The sequence below is a fragment of the Rutilus rutilus genome, assembly GCF_951802725.1.
Source record: "Rutilus rutilus genome assembly, chromosome: 22".
Classification (NCBI taxonomy): domain Eukaryota; kingdom Metazoa; phylum Chordata; class Actinopteri; order Cypriniformes; family Leuciscidae; genus Rutilus; species Rutilus rutilus.
Genome location: NC_140227.1, coordinates 4,239,183 through 4,253,738, shown reverse-complemented (window position 1 = coordinate 4,253,738; position 14,556 = coordinate 4,239,183). Strand labels below are relative to the sequence as shown.

At 38.3% G+C, this 14,556-nt stretch overlaps 1 protein-coding gene across 1 annotated transcript; it reads right to left on the bottom strand.

Moving 5' to 3' along the window:
• Positions 1-1,915: 1,915 nt before the first annotated feature.
• Positions 1,916-13,882, bottom strand: mmp19 (matrix metallopeptidase 19; the record flags this gene model as incomplete). The annotated part of the gene is made up of 9 exons (XM_084394939.1): positions 1,916-2,149; positions 4,682-4,809; positions 9,041-9,205; positions 9,334-9,462; positions 9,547-9,792; positions 11,519-11,728; positions 12,382-12,515; positions 12,723-12,814; positions 13,784-13,882. The coding sequence occupies 9 exons, from the start codon at positions 13,880-13,882 to the stop codon at positions 1,916-1,918; spliced, it is 1,437 nt and encodes a 478-aa protein (XP_084251065.1).
• Positions 13,883-14,556: the final 674 nt, after the last annotated feature.

The window sequence follows — 14,556 nt, the reverse complement described above, 5'->3', positions numbered from 1 at the left end:
AATTGTGAGAAAAAAGCAGAATCGTGAGATAAACTCAAAATTGACAAAAAAGTAAAAATTAAATTAAATTAGAATTGTGAGAAATAAACTTGGAATTGTGAGGAAAAAAATCAGAATTAATTGTGAGATATGAATTCAAAATTGTGAGGTATAAAATTAAAATTGTGAGAGATAAGCTTGGAATTGTGAGAAATAAAGTTATAATTGTGAGATATAAACTCGCAAAGATATAAAAAAAAAAGTGGGATATTTATAACTATACAGAATAGATGAAGACGACCTAGTGATAAATTATTATTGGCATTTTTTTTTTATGAAGCATCTTAGTACATAGTAAATATAATATACAATGTATACAAAGACACAATCCTTTCTGCATACAAAATGGTTTTGTTTAGTTTATTCCTAATAATCACATATTATATTCTGTACAAGTGACATGTAGAAATGCATGCAGGGAATTGTTCTGTTTTATTAAACTATTTCAAAGATTTTGAAAGAGTGCAGCAGTCCCAACTAATATAAAAAAGTACCCAAAATCAAAACCAATAGCAGGTCTTTAATTTCCCCTTCGAAAGTTTACGGACTAGGAAACATAGGGTCACTTTTTGTAACTGAATGGCAAAGAAGATGAGAATTAATCCCAACAAATCGTGAGTAATGAATCGTGAGTTGAGGAACCATCCATCCAAGTTGATTTGCTTGTTGATTGTATTTGATTAATTTTGTTATTTCAACAGACACGTAACAAATCAAACTGTACAAATTGTCCCTTGTGCTGCTGCTTTGACAATACAATCAAATCTTCTTACACAATATATTGGATTTTTGTTGTGTTAAAATGGGGAGTTGCAATATAAACATATCTATTCAAGGAACTCGCAACAATAACGAATTGCTGTGTGTGGTGTATTAAATAACAAAATTAAACTACAACTATACAAAGAAAACAGAACATATTTCCAAGCAACTCAATTGAATACATGAACAAAGAACATTTCCCAGAAGACAGAAGAGAAAACAAGTACAATTTACCCTGATCATCCTGTTCAAAAGTTTTCACCCCCCATCTCTTAATGCCTCTTATTGCTTGAACCCTTTTTTAATAGTTGTGTTTGAGTCCCTCAATTGTCCTCAGTGTGAAAAGATAGATCTCAAAATCATACAGTCACTCCTGGAAAGGGTTCAAATATGCAAAAGATGTTGGAAAACCAAGTAATTTGTGGGACCTTAAGGAATTTTTTTTTTTTTTTGAAGAACATTGGACAGTTTAACTGTTCAGGACAAACAAGGGACTCAAGAACATCCATCATAAAACAAACAAAGTCATGGGATCATCCAGGTAACGACACACAGCATTAAGAATCAAGCATATGCAAACTTTTGAACAGGGTAATTTTCATAAATTTAAAAATCTTTTATATAAAATATCTTATTCAGGACTGAATTTTTTTTTGCCAAAATAACTTGCGAGATGTTTGATATTCCATCATGTAAGCAAAGTCAACAGTGATTACAAGGTGTTTGATTTAATTTCTTTGACATGTTCATGGTCTACTCTAGCTGACTAGTCAATACTTGGGCTATTCCTTGTTTTAGCCTAGACGTAAGGGCTGTGTTTGGATGGCTATTATACGTCTTTTAAACGCATGCATGTTTGAAATGAAATCATTTAGGCCTTATTTTAGACATGAATTCAACTCTCTTAGTGTATTCTCAACTGTAGCTTTAACAAACTTCATGCTTTACCAAAAGAACTTCAGTATCTTGTGTCTTCATCAAAGAAATGAAAGCATCAGACAAAAATGATAGTTAAAGCTACACTATCTAACTTTTTTTGATAATAAATAACAAAATGTCATTAACACTTTAGCTTTGAACGTTCAGTGAGTTTAAAGGCACACGAAGGGGCGGATTAGCTGCATCTCATCCAGCGAACACGCTTGCTGAGTGGATATCCAGAATCAGCAGAGAGCTGTTCATTCACGCGCCAGTACCTGTCGTCCTTGAAGAAATACATCTTCCCATTGGTCCATGTGAAAGCTGCATCGGGATTTGATGGGATGCCAGTAAACAGACGGTAAATGGGTTTGGGATAAATGCTGAGGTCATTATAAACCATCTCATCCCACTGCCAATAGCCTGAGCCCTGAAAAAAAAAATCTAATTTTGACATACAGTATAAGAAATCATTGTACAGGGTGGGCCATTTATATGGATACATGGCCCTCTTCCTATTGAAAAAACAAAAGTTGTATCCAAGATGGCCGACTTCTAAATGGCCACCATGGTCACCACCCATCTTGAGGAGTTTGCCCCCTCACATATACTAATGTGCCACAAACATTTATCCATATAAATGGCCCACCCTGTACTATGACACATACTGTAAGTTTTAGAATTCAAAACTTTACGAATGAATACATATATAATATAATACTGTACAATATTATATAATATAATATATGTGCATCGAGAGCGCGTATCGACAGCAATGGGAAACCTAAAATGACTTATGGGACACCCTACTTGGACTTAAAGGGATAGTTCACCCAAAAATAGAAAAATTAGCCCATGATTTACTCACCCTCAAGTCATCCTAGGTGTATTTGACATTCTTCTTTCAGACGAGTTATATTAAAAAATGTCCTGGCTCTTCCCAGCTTTATAATGGCAGTGATCGGCTGTATATGTTTTGAAGTCCATCAAAGTGCATCCATCCATGATAAAAGTAAATCCACACGGCTCTAGGGGTTAATAAAGGCCTTCTGAAGTGAAGCGATGCGTTCGTGTAAAAAAAATATCCATATTTAAAACTTTATCTACTAAAATAACTAGCTTCCGGCAGACGATTTTTCTTACACAAACGCATCGCTTCACTTCAGAAGGCCTTTATTAACCCCCATGAGCCGTGTGGATTTAATTTTATCATGGATGGATGCTTTTTTATGGACAACCATTCACTGCCATAATAAAGCTTGGAAGAGCCAGGACATTTTTTTAATATAACTCCGATTGTGTTCGTCTGAAAGAATAATGTAATTTACACCTAGGATGACTTGAAGGTGAGTAAATCATGGGGTAAATTAAATTTTTGGGTGAACTATCCTTTTAACGGACACGTGCATGCAGCGGCCATTGTAAGTCCACAAGAACGCAAGTGCACATGAAGTGTGCCGTTTGGGACAGGGCCCAACTATAAAGTCTTTGATAATACTAGCTATATACGGTATATACAGTAGTGCATCTTGGCTGACCACTGGTGCTCAGATCACCCAAAACGCATCTTAATACCAGATGAAAACAGGGCTTCTTGTTCAATTTTTGGGATATTGTATATGATTTGCGGGTGTCAGGGAGCTGCTATTAATATGCGGGACGGGAGATTCCCGGAAGTTCTGGGAATGTCTGCTTAACTGCCATGAGTAATATAGGGAAGGATATAGGCTTTATGTCACATGAACAAATAGAAAAAGAGGTCTCATTGTTTACGCTTGTCAGAGAACGACAGTAAGAACAGTATGACGGCGATATCTATGGACTTTTAAGGTTATCAGCTAGCCTAGTTTTATTGTTGCTCTTTTATTCAATATAAAAATATCTAAATGTTAGTGAGAAGAAGAAAAATATAAAACTATGCGATGGACATCGGTTATGCTCATCTTTGCTTGCTCCTTTAAAGGTATCTTGAGTATAACAGCTCGATATTTAAAGCTGCAGTCCGTAGTTTTTCCTCTTCGTCGCCATCTCTGTTCGAAATCTGCAATTGCAGTTATTCACGAATTTATCAACTTTACGTGGGTTGTGCCTCGGCACGGCACAGTGCCGATGAATCCAATGTTTTGAGGAGAATGTGCGGCTGTCAGTCGCAGTGGCGGTGTGGATACTGTCATTCGCAATCACAGATTATACTTTTTGGAAGTATGACCAACATAAGAATTTTCACCGGAAAATGTCGTCTGAACAAGTAAGTAACATCCACTTTTGTTCTGACCAACTAAGGGGACAAAAGCATTGCAGTAAATCGCGTTGATTAAATCTAACGATCGCTTATCATATCACGTCAAACCATGCAAATTATACTTTGTTCTCAAATTATTAATGTTAACAACATCAGCATTGCGTGACTACATTTAATGCTCTTCCGATATTTATCCTTGTTTTCGCATGGGCCCGGTTGCAGTCTGTTTTTTTTCTGTCGCCAGTCCGAAGTCCGAAGTCTTTTGCATTTTACAAAAGAAAGGCTATAAATCTCCACCTCCAACATCCTCACACGCAATATAGCCTACTAGCCTTTTTTAACCCAAAAAAGTTACGGACTGCAGCTTTAATGAAGCACATTTAAAAGACCTGAACCGGAAGCGATGCAAGCAACCTGTTTTACAGAATACGGAAGTTTGTTGCACATAACCCCCGTTTGCTAAGAAATATTGGTGAAGGAGTAAATGATTTGAGACACAGCATTAGTTCAGTTCATGCAAGGTGATGAGTTGAATCAGATGTGTAAATAAGACCAGACAAAATGGTGTCCTCATGAATGGAGCTGAGCTTAACAGAAAACATCTATCAACAAAAAGAGTTTGTTTATATAGATAGAGCTTTTTGAGGACTTATGAATTCATCATGATTTATTTTCTGTTAAGCATAGGTTGTGTATAACAATGTTAAAATCTCACTATACCTTAAAGAAGAAAATTTTCTTGTTCTTCTCATAGTACAATGCAGCATTGATGTTGGCAGGGATTCTTTTTAGTGGTTTGGGGTATCGATAGTCAAGCCGGTAATTTGTGAACCTCCAGACTTTTTCACCTGAGAAAGAGAGGTGGGTAGAAGAAAATACTTCAGTTAAGTACTGACATAAATTATCCAATGAACATTTGTGTATGAAAGCTGCAGTCCAATCAGGACGCTTCCCGTGTCGTGCGCACCGAAGCGCGCCACAATGGGCGTGGCTACTGACTATATAAGCTGCCTATTTAACCATAGGAATCAGATTTAATCTCCTTCAGCGATCGACACGTCTTCGCTGACTTCTCCTAGAAGCCTTCGCCGTCGACGAGCCCCAGCAGCGGATGGCGCCCTGCCTGCTTACAGCAACTCAGCAGCGATCTTCTGATTCGCTGTTTCCCTGCTGTTATCCGGCGAGCACATATTCTTTTACGAGCTATCTCAAGTGCTTGCTGCGGCAGCACTTTAAAGAGCAAATTTTCTACGTGACGTTGTTTCAAATGTCACGCGCCGACTGCGCGGCATGCAGGGCCCCATTGCATGCCTCAGACGGCCACGACGAGTGCGATTCATGCCTGGGCCGCGGACACGCTGAAGCTGCACTCATGCAAGGCGGCAGCTCTCACTGCGAGAGTTTGCCGCTTTCCTCTCTGCACTCGCGGCTAGCTCTCTTTAAGCCGGAGAGCAACACCGCCCCTCGCGCCCTCCCGTTTCCTTCCCTCCTCGAGCCGCGGAGGAAGAAACGGCGGGGTCAGAGGATGCCTGAGCATCTAGAGACGAGCGAGCCCACGCTGGCCCCGTCCCCGCATGCCTCGCTCTCTCCAGAGAGAGATTCCCCACCTGTCCTGTTCACAAAGACGGACCAGCGCCCCTTCCTCAAAGCGGCCTGCCTCGTCAGAGGAAGAGCATGATGACAGCTTATCCTTGGCTGCATCAGAGAGCGAGGAGTGGCCAGGCTCTGTCACAGACCCCGCCCCCCTGCCTAAGTCAGGTGGTGGCGGCGCCACCTAGACGAGTCTGGACCGGACCCCGCGACCTTCAGGGATCTGCGCAGCACCACTGATCTTGCCCTGCGCGCCATGAAGACCACTGCCCAGGCTATAGGAAGAAGCATGGCCAGCTTAGTTGTGTTCGAGCGCCATCTCTGGCTCAACCTGACTGAGATCAAGGATGCAGACAGGGCTGCCTTCTTGGACTCCCCGATCTCGAGCGCTGGTCTCTTCTGCCCCGCGGTGAAGGGATTCTCTGAGCGCTTCATGGAGGCTCAGAAGTCGTCGCAGGCCATGCAACACTTTCTGCCAAAGCACTTCAGTTCGGCGTCGGGTCGCCCAAAGAAAGCGTTGACCCCACAGCAAGCTTAACCAACGCTGCCAGCGTCTCAGCCCCGCCCAGCGGCTGAAACCAACCGGCGCACACAGCCTGCTAAGCGCTTCCCGTTCCCTGATCATCAGGGCCCAAGATTGTGTTGGACCTTGAGCCTCGGAAGCCCTCCTAGTCTACAGACAGGAGGGAAAAGGAAGGGGTTAAGTCCCACCGCAAGCCGGACTTGCTGAATTTAATTATTGTACCAAAAACCTCCAAACGCAAGACAACAGAATATAATCTGGGTTTTGATGGATGCACTGTTGTTTCTGAGCTACAATACTATCAAATACTGAAGAACGCAACATCTAGCAAACTGAGAAAGATGAACTGAAACACAGGACTACTATATATACAAGAGATAACGAGCAACTAAACAAGACACAGGTGAACATAATCAGAAACAATGTACAGTAGTAGTGGCTGTATCCGAAATCACGTAAGTTATTACTTCACAACCGCTAAACAAATATTTACTATATAGTATGAATGTAATCTGGACATACTATAATCAACATGTTGTCATTATCATGTAATGTGGCCTCATGGAATAGTAAAGTGTCCATCTTATGCACACTTCAGAATTTTGCCGGAAGAATCAGGTCATCTGGGAACTTTTACTCTTTTATTAGTACTGTAAATTCGGACATATTTAATTTGTCATATACAGTATATAGTAGGGAAGTATGCGATTTTGGATGCAGCCAGGAACAAAACACAGGATAAGAAAACGGAAACAATGTAAACTAAGAGTCTATTATACATCAAAATACTAATCCTTAGACACAACAGAAACAGAACATAAAAACACAGAGCACACACAAACAGTACTGTAGATACTTTTAGTATTTAGCTCTTAAACTCTAAAATAGCCTTTCTAGCAGTGTTTGGGGAGCAGACTGTTAGTTTAACTCTAAAGACCCAACTTTTTAACCAAGCATACACATAACCCATTCCCTTAATCCCCTTACACAAATCCTGGATTATTGTGCAAATTATTGCACTGCTTTAGAGCAGCAGAATAATAAAAGTGGAGTCAATCGGATCCAGTCTGTACCCAGGACAGATGTTTTCTTTATGACCAGCTCTGACCACAACACAGTCCTCTTCAACTTCAGCACAAACCCCAACAAACTGACTTCTGCTGGTCAAACTACATACTGCTTTTATCTATAGTATTTCTCATTTAAAGCCAGATACCATCCATTTTAATTATACCATAGCTTGAAATCAACTACCACATTATGATAGTCAACCCCCTGACCTCCATTGAGTTAGATTTCTCCCAAGGTTGTTATTTTTCTCCACTACTACTCCGTAAAAAATTAAGTTCACAAAGTTTTTTTTTTGTTCAAAATTAAAAATCAGTCAATACATCATCAATCCTTTTTCCAAAACATGTTTTTGTCTTACCCTGATTCACTATGGTAAGCCTATTATAATTGTTTATATTTTAGACCTAGCAGGATGGTTTTCAAGGAAAATTGCGTACTTGCGTCACTCATTGCGTCACGAGACGTGTGTGTCTCGTCATATCCATAAATAGAGAAAAGTTGCTCTGGCTACTTTGATGCGTGTCTGGTGTGAAAGTGGCAGAGGTTAGTTGTCTCAATGAGCAAAAAAGGTTGACATGGAGCCGCTAAATCTCCAACCTCAGAGGAATCACCCGTTTAAAAAAAAACGTATAAAGGTGTCACAATTATGTTCTGTTAGTTTAATTTTCATGGACTTTTAGTTTGGTTCTCTTCAGTCACCTGTTTTCTTTGTTCTAGTCTTCAGTCACCTGTTTTCTTTGTTCTAGTTTCCCGCCAACAATCAGTTTCCACGGACACTCATTAATCATCACAGCTGTTTGCCATTATGTTTATCACCATTGTGTATTTAAGTTCCTTACTTCCTTTCCCTCATTGTCTGGTATTGTTTGTGCATAGCACACTGTTTCGTGTTGTTTGCTCTTTCTATGAATTACCTGCATTTGAGTTCTTTAATAAACCTTGTTTTATTTGATACTTTTTCGTCTTCATCGGACTAGCTGTGACAAGAGGAGAGAGTCTGCAGGCAAAAAGAGAACGTGACAGAGCTCGTAATAAAACGAGAATCAACACTGGCTTCGCTTTAGGTGATGGAGAGAACTGAGGGATTTGAAATGTTGTAAAATGGTGTTTTTATTACTTAACAGGTGAGTGATGTATTTTATTGAACAAATAAATTGTCATATATAGCTCTCTAACAGAGTTGATTGTAAAGCATTATCTAGATTTTATTATGGTTGTTGTAGCGCTGTGCTGGAATTTATTTTCAAGGAAGAACTGTGTCTATTAATGGGTAAAGTTATATCTCTTAAGCTTACTAGTTAATGTTTTATGAACAGAAGGATAAAAATATTCATCCGCACAGTCACGTAGAGCCAAAGCACAAACCAGAAAAACCAAAACAATGTTCTTCCACAAAATGCATGCAGTTTTGTTTTTTAACCTCTAGAGAGGCAAAAGCTACAAAACAAAAATTATTGGAGTACGTTTTACAATAAAACACTATTTTACTTTTTGCACTTCAAAATTTCATGTGTTTCACTTTCAATGTATCACTTGCCATTTCTTTGTAATTGTTTGCAAAATTTACTAGCAATTTCTGAGGGAAAATTGCTTATACCAATTGTTTTTCCAGTGTATCGCCTGATAGAGGTTTGGTTCCTTGCCATTGTTGCCTTTAGTTACTATAAAGCACTACTGTATATAAATAAAATCAAGTTGACAAGTTTTAATTGTAAGGTGGGACTACAGCTGCCATATTGGGAATTCCCATTTCTCCCATTGGACCGTGGACTTTTGTGAGTAAAAAGCTCCTCCTGTATTACGTTCATTATTACGGCTCCGGTACAATTCCAACAATTTTCAATCAAACATTTTAAAAAGCATTTAAAACACCACTTTAATGTAGAATGATCTACCTTTAAAGAAGTATGTCTTGTTGGTTCTTGGGGAATATACAGCTGCATTCAGGTTTCCTGGCAGCCCCTTCCATAGCAGACTTATTTTGACTGGAGAGTTATGGCCCATATCTGTTACCGTCCACACATAATCCCCACTAAACGCATACGTCTTGCGCCAGGGACCTAAGACAAATAATTACTGTTTTAAAACATTTTCTATAACATATTTCATTATGTAATTAGTTTTTGAACAAGCAGATCTACTGCATTGAGAACTGAGGTCATACTGTTATACGGCATGGTTTTCTCACCCAGCATTATAGCATCAAGTTTAGCATTGCATGGATCTGGCACATCCCTCCTGGGGAATGGGGCCATGGTAGTGGGATATGTTTTGTCATAGATATCATCAGCAGTAGTTGTACTGGAGATCTTTTTACCTGAATTCATGAGAGTAAATAGCAAAGACAGTTATATCCATTGGCAAACATTCATTTATTTAAAAATTCACTTGATTATCTCACCATATATGGCTTGGATTCCTCTGATATCATCAATGTGCAGTCTAAAATTAGCTTGGTAACCAGTGTAGTGCGCTGCCATAAGAGCACCACTGTACTGAGAATGACCCAAGCCAAGAGCATGGCCGATCTCATGAGCCGCAACAATGCGCAGATTAGAACCATAATACTTCCCTTCAGTCCAGAATTCATCTTCATCAAAGTGAACTATTCCTGATGGAGGGGCTTCAGCATGGGCAAGAACATGGCCTGACAAAAGATTATTACGTAACACTTTAGAATAATGGTCCGTAATTTTATTACATTTTTTACATTTTTTTTTTATGCATTTGGCAGACGCTTTTATCCAAAGCGACTTACATTGCATTTCAAAGTATAGATTTTTTACATTCTTATCAGGGGCCGGTTTCACAAAGATAGATTTTGACTATGGCTTAGATATAGTATAATAGTCAGACTTCAGATAGACATCTAAATCAGACCGTTGCACAAAGCACTTAAGACTCTGACTATCTTAAGTAGGACTACACTGCAATGCATTCTGGGTCAAATAAGACACTTTTCAAAACAAAAAACACGGCGGATCGAGTAAGCGCATTCAGTCGCTCAGTGCAGTTTACCCCAGCGGAAAATATGTGTTTGTTTGGAGGAGTATAACAGTTACAAGGACATTTTACTTGGGAAATTTAGCGGAGAATGTAGTAACAAGAAGAAATGTTTCATTTGGAAAAAGATTGCTACGACTGTTAACAGCGTTAATCCGACCGTTGAGCGGAGCGTTAAAGACGTACAGAAAAGATACAAAAACGTGGTACAAGATGCCAAAAAAGAAATAATTAAGAGGAAATATCCAAAAAAACGTGAGGAGGACCCCAAGAGAAACTTAAAGACACCACTGAAATGGTGATGAATATGGTGGACAGTCGCCTATGTTCTGCTGCTGGTTGCCAAGGTACCATAGAGTCTTAGACCTAAGTTAGCCTGGGGGTAAGGTGTCTAATTTTTTTGGTCTAAATTAAGTCAGTCTTTATTTTTGTGAAACAGTCTAACATGAGCAAATTTTAGACTTGTCTAACACTATAGACCGGTCTAAAATAGCTTCGTGAAACCGGCCCCAGCTCTTGCTTTCTCTGGGAATCGAACCCTTGACCTTGACATTGTAAGCGCCAACGCTCTACTGTTTGAGCTACAGGTCAGGAAGGCTTAATGCAGGACAAATGAGTTCTACATTAACACTTCAGCTACTATTAAAGGAGCCGTATGTAAGATTGTGGCCAAAACTGGTACTGCAATCACTTTCAAATTACTGTAGAGCGGTGTATCCCCTCCCCCTCCCCCCTGACTCGAGGTTGCCAGATAGGCTGCAGGATCCAGCACGAACGTTTGTAGCTGCAGCTGTGGTAACTAGAGCAGAGCTGGCAACCCGGATGCCGAAACACTACTGACTTCGTGATTGGTAGATAGGTGGAGGGTGGCGCTTCAGGCCAAAACACAAGATGACAACATCAACATTAGTTGAGGGCTGCAACTTCACTTTTTAAGTGACAATATCCTGGCCGGACTACTGTTGTCAGTGATATAAGTATTTGAAATGAACATGATTTCTTAAAGTCTAGTGACATATCAGGGCCATTTTATGATTACTTGAAATACATTTCTTACATACAGCTCCTTTAACTAATATTGAATAAAAAAATAAAAAAAAATAAAAAAAGATTTCATTAAAGCTAAATCCATAAAATGACCCCATGATGGGTTTGAAAGCTTCTATATATGAAGCTCCTGACAGAAGCCTTTAAGATTCTCTTCGTGACCAGATGGTGTCTAACATTAGTTCTTACTGAATTGTAAAACGCCATGACAGGAGTAAAATATATAAAACACTATTTAATTGTATCATGTTCCATTATGTTTTGTAATATATCATTTTTAATATTACATTAATAGTACGATTCATTTGGTGAGAATTACTTACCAGGACCATCAAAAGGTGAAGGACAGCCATCTCTCTTGTGAAATGAGATTCTAATATCAGCAAGCCCAGAGCTGACCTCTTTAAAGCTGAGTGGGGTGACCTCACTCCAGTAGTTAAAGGCTGAGCGTATGGCTGTCTGTGTTGCGCTTTTCCCCATATCTGGTGTGTGGCTGTAAATCCGATATGTCAAGTCTTTCTTTTGCCAAAATCCTACGAAATAAGAAAGACAAACCAAAAACCCAAACAGCTGTTTTCTCCATGTAAAGGGCAAAGTTGATTACTTTGGTTATGCCTATACCATTCAATTCTATCCTTTACTGCATCAATTGTAAATGACCATATTAAATTGTTTATTATTGTTTTTCACGTTTGAGCTTCTGCAAGAACCAGCGAGGTTTGTTTGGTTGAGCTGGTTCATGTTCGCTGATCAATGTAATGTGAATAAAAGCCTAAATTAAGTCTAATAATAAGTTAATAACTGGCACACATTGCATCCAGAATTAAATTTAAGGTGTTGACGCTGGCTTTCAGGACTGTCACTGGAACAGCACAACTCATTTTTACAAGTGTACAATCTGTTGTAACTTAGGTGAGTATAACGTGTAAGTCATGTGTTATGAATCGTCATACTCTTCAAAGTTATGAACACAAATAGGCAAGTATAATAATGTGAAATGTTGTTTTGTATCATTAATCATGATACAAGATGATACAACATATTATAAGGCATTGTGCATGCATCGCAGTGCATTAAGATGACCCTTTCTTATGAATAGAAAGGGTTCATAGTTTTAGTAATAAAGGATTTAGTAATAAAGGAGGTTGACTCTATTATTAAACAATCTGGAAGTATAGGCACCCACCACCAAATCGCCTGTATTTGAAAGACTTTTGGTTGAAGGGGTCCTCAACACCACAGCGCGGCTGCCTCATTTTAAGAAGAGTAGCTCTGTCGAGACTTCCAGTGACTGACAGCCCTGACACCCTCTGAAAGAGACTTTCACAAATACGACACGACACAACAGAGATTACAAAGTGAGTGTGCGCCACAAGAATTTTCATAAAATGAGGATGAAGTCGGTAGTAAACCGTAGTAAAATCAAGCATTTGAGCATGCATATATAAAAAAAATAAAAGAAATATATATATATATATATATATATATATATATATATATATATATATATGACAACATTGATTTTACCTAACAGCCACTTTCATATCCCACTCACTGGAATCTTTCTGAGCTTCCGGGTTCAGTGGAGTATCTAGATATCCAAACCGCCTCAGGTATATCTATGAAATGTGAAAATATATGCAGTCTAACAAAAAACTACCCCATTAATCATTAATGAACGTTATGAATGTTAAAATATTAAAGATGTATTGTCAAAACCAGCAAACTGTGGCTAATCATTTTAAGTCAGAAGTTGTGCTTCAAATCTTTTTGTTTAATTAGAACTAATATTATTATCATATTTTTGTGATAGCAGTTAACACAAGTGATGGACACAACGAAACACTTAAATACATGCAAAAGCTATTTGCACAGTTAATTACAAAAAAAGTTAATTAATAATTACAATTTCAGCCAAAAGAATAGTTTGAGATTTTTTGTTGTTGTTGTTGATGCTTCAATTTACAATAAGTAATCTACAATCTAGAATAATATTAATACAAAATCTAGTTTAAAAACCATGAATATGAATATGAATATGGACATGAATATGTCTATAAAAAATAAAAATAAAGAAATGATCATCAAGGAATATATAAATTACATTTTAATAGTATTAATAGATAGAATTCATATAATACTGAAACTTGACCCGAATGCTTCTGAAGAGTTTGGCCAAAAATATATTACGACTGTCTCAACAACTTCCCGTAATCTTTAAGATTCATTCAGGATTCCTGTTTTTTTTTTATTTTTTTTTTATAGTCTGTATGATTTTAGCGTTGTCTTCTGGCTGTTTGATTCATGTAAAAGTATAACTCTTTACTTATTTAACGATACTTTAAAGTGTTCAAAAGTACATTTATAACACAGCATTCATCCAACGCAAATGGTTTCTTTTTTTTTAATCCTTATTTAGACCAGTATTTATCAATGTAACGACATATTTGAAATGGTTGTTGTTGTTCGAGTTAAATAAGAGTTAACATTAACAATATGGATGGTATTTTCCGATATTTAAATGTGTTGCCTAAAGACCTAAAACCTAAAAAAAAAATCAGGTAGATTTAAATCAGGTATTTTTTTACCTGTGCCTCAGTGAACTCTCGTTTTCTGCTCGTCTCAGTAGATGACCATACACGTAGAACAGCAGTCAGAAATATTGTATATTGCAACCAGTGAGCCATAATCCCAGTCTGCAAAGAGCTCCAGTGGTGTCGAAAGATGAAGTAATGTGTGGAGCTGAATGGAGTCAGTTGAGTCAAGCGCGAGCTGTGGCGTCCTCACCGTCCTGTGGTTTTACTGTAAATCGAGCGCAGAGCGAGCGAAGAAGAGATGATGCACTTTCTCCTGCTCCAACTAACCAACAACACACCAACATTCTCATGCGAAACTTAGTTTAAAAAATTCTTGGAATCGTTGCCACAAATTTGTAAAGAATTCCTTGATTCATATGTCTGTTGGTATTATCATTTTTGAACATAATTTCAGCTACTGACAACATGTTAGCCTAATGTTTACATGGTACAATCAACCCTGTTGAAACACAGAACAACTTACTGAAAAGTATCATGTCTCATGCAATTACTTACAACTTACATCACTGAAAAGTTAGGCTATATATAACTTAATAAAAATTCCCTTATATGCATTTGTATACTAATCAGTTGTTAATTTTAACCTTTAATAACAATAATACTGTACTGTGTATATTCGGTTAGGGTTAGGGTTAGGGTTAGTTAGGGTTAGCAGGTTCTAACCAGGTTAGAACCTGGTTTGGTTCTGTTCTGTTTCTGTTTGCCTGTGTTCTTCGTCCTTGTTAATTGACCCAGTGGCTGTGTCCGAAATCAACCCCCTACAC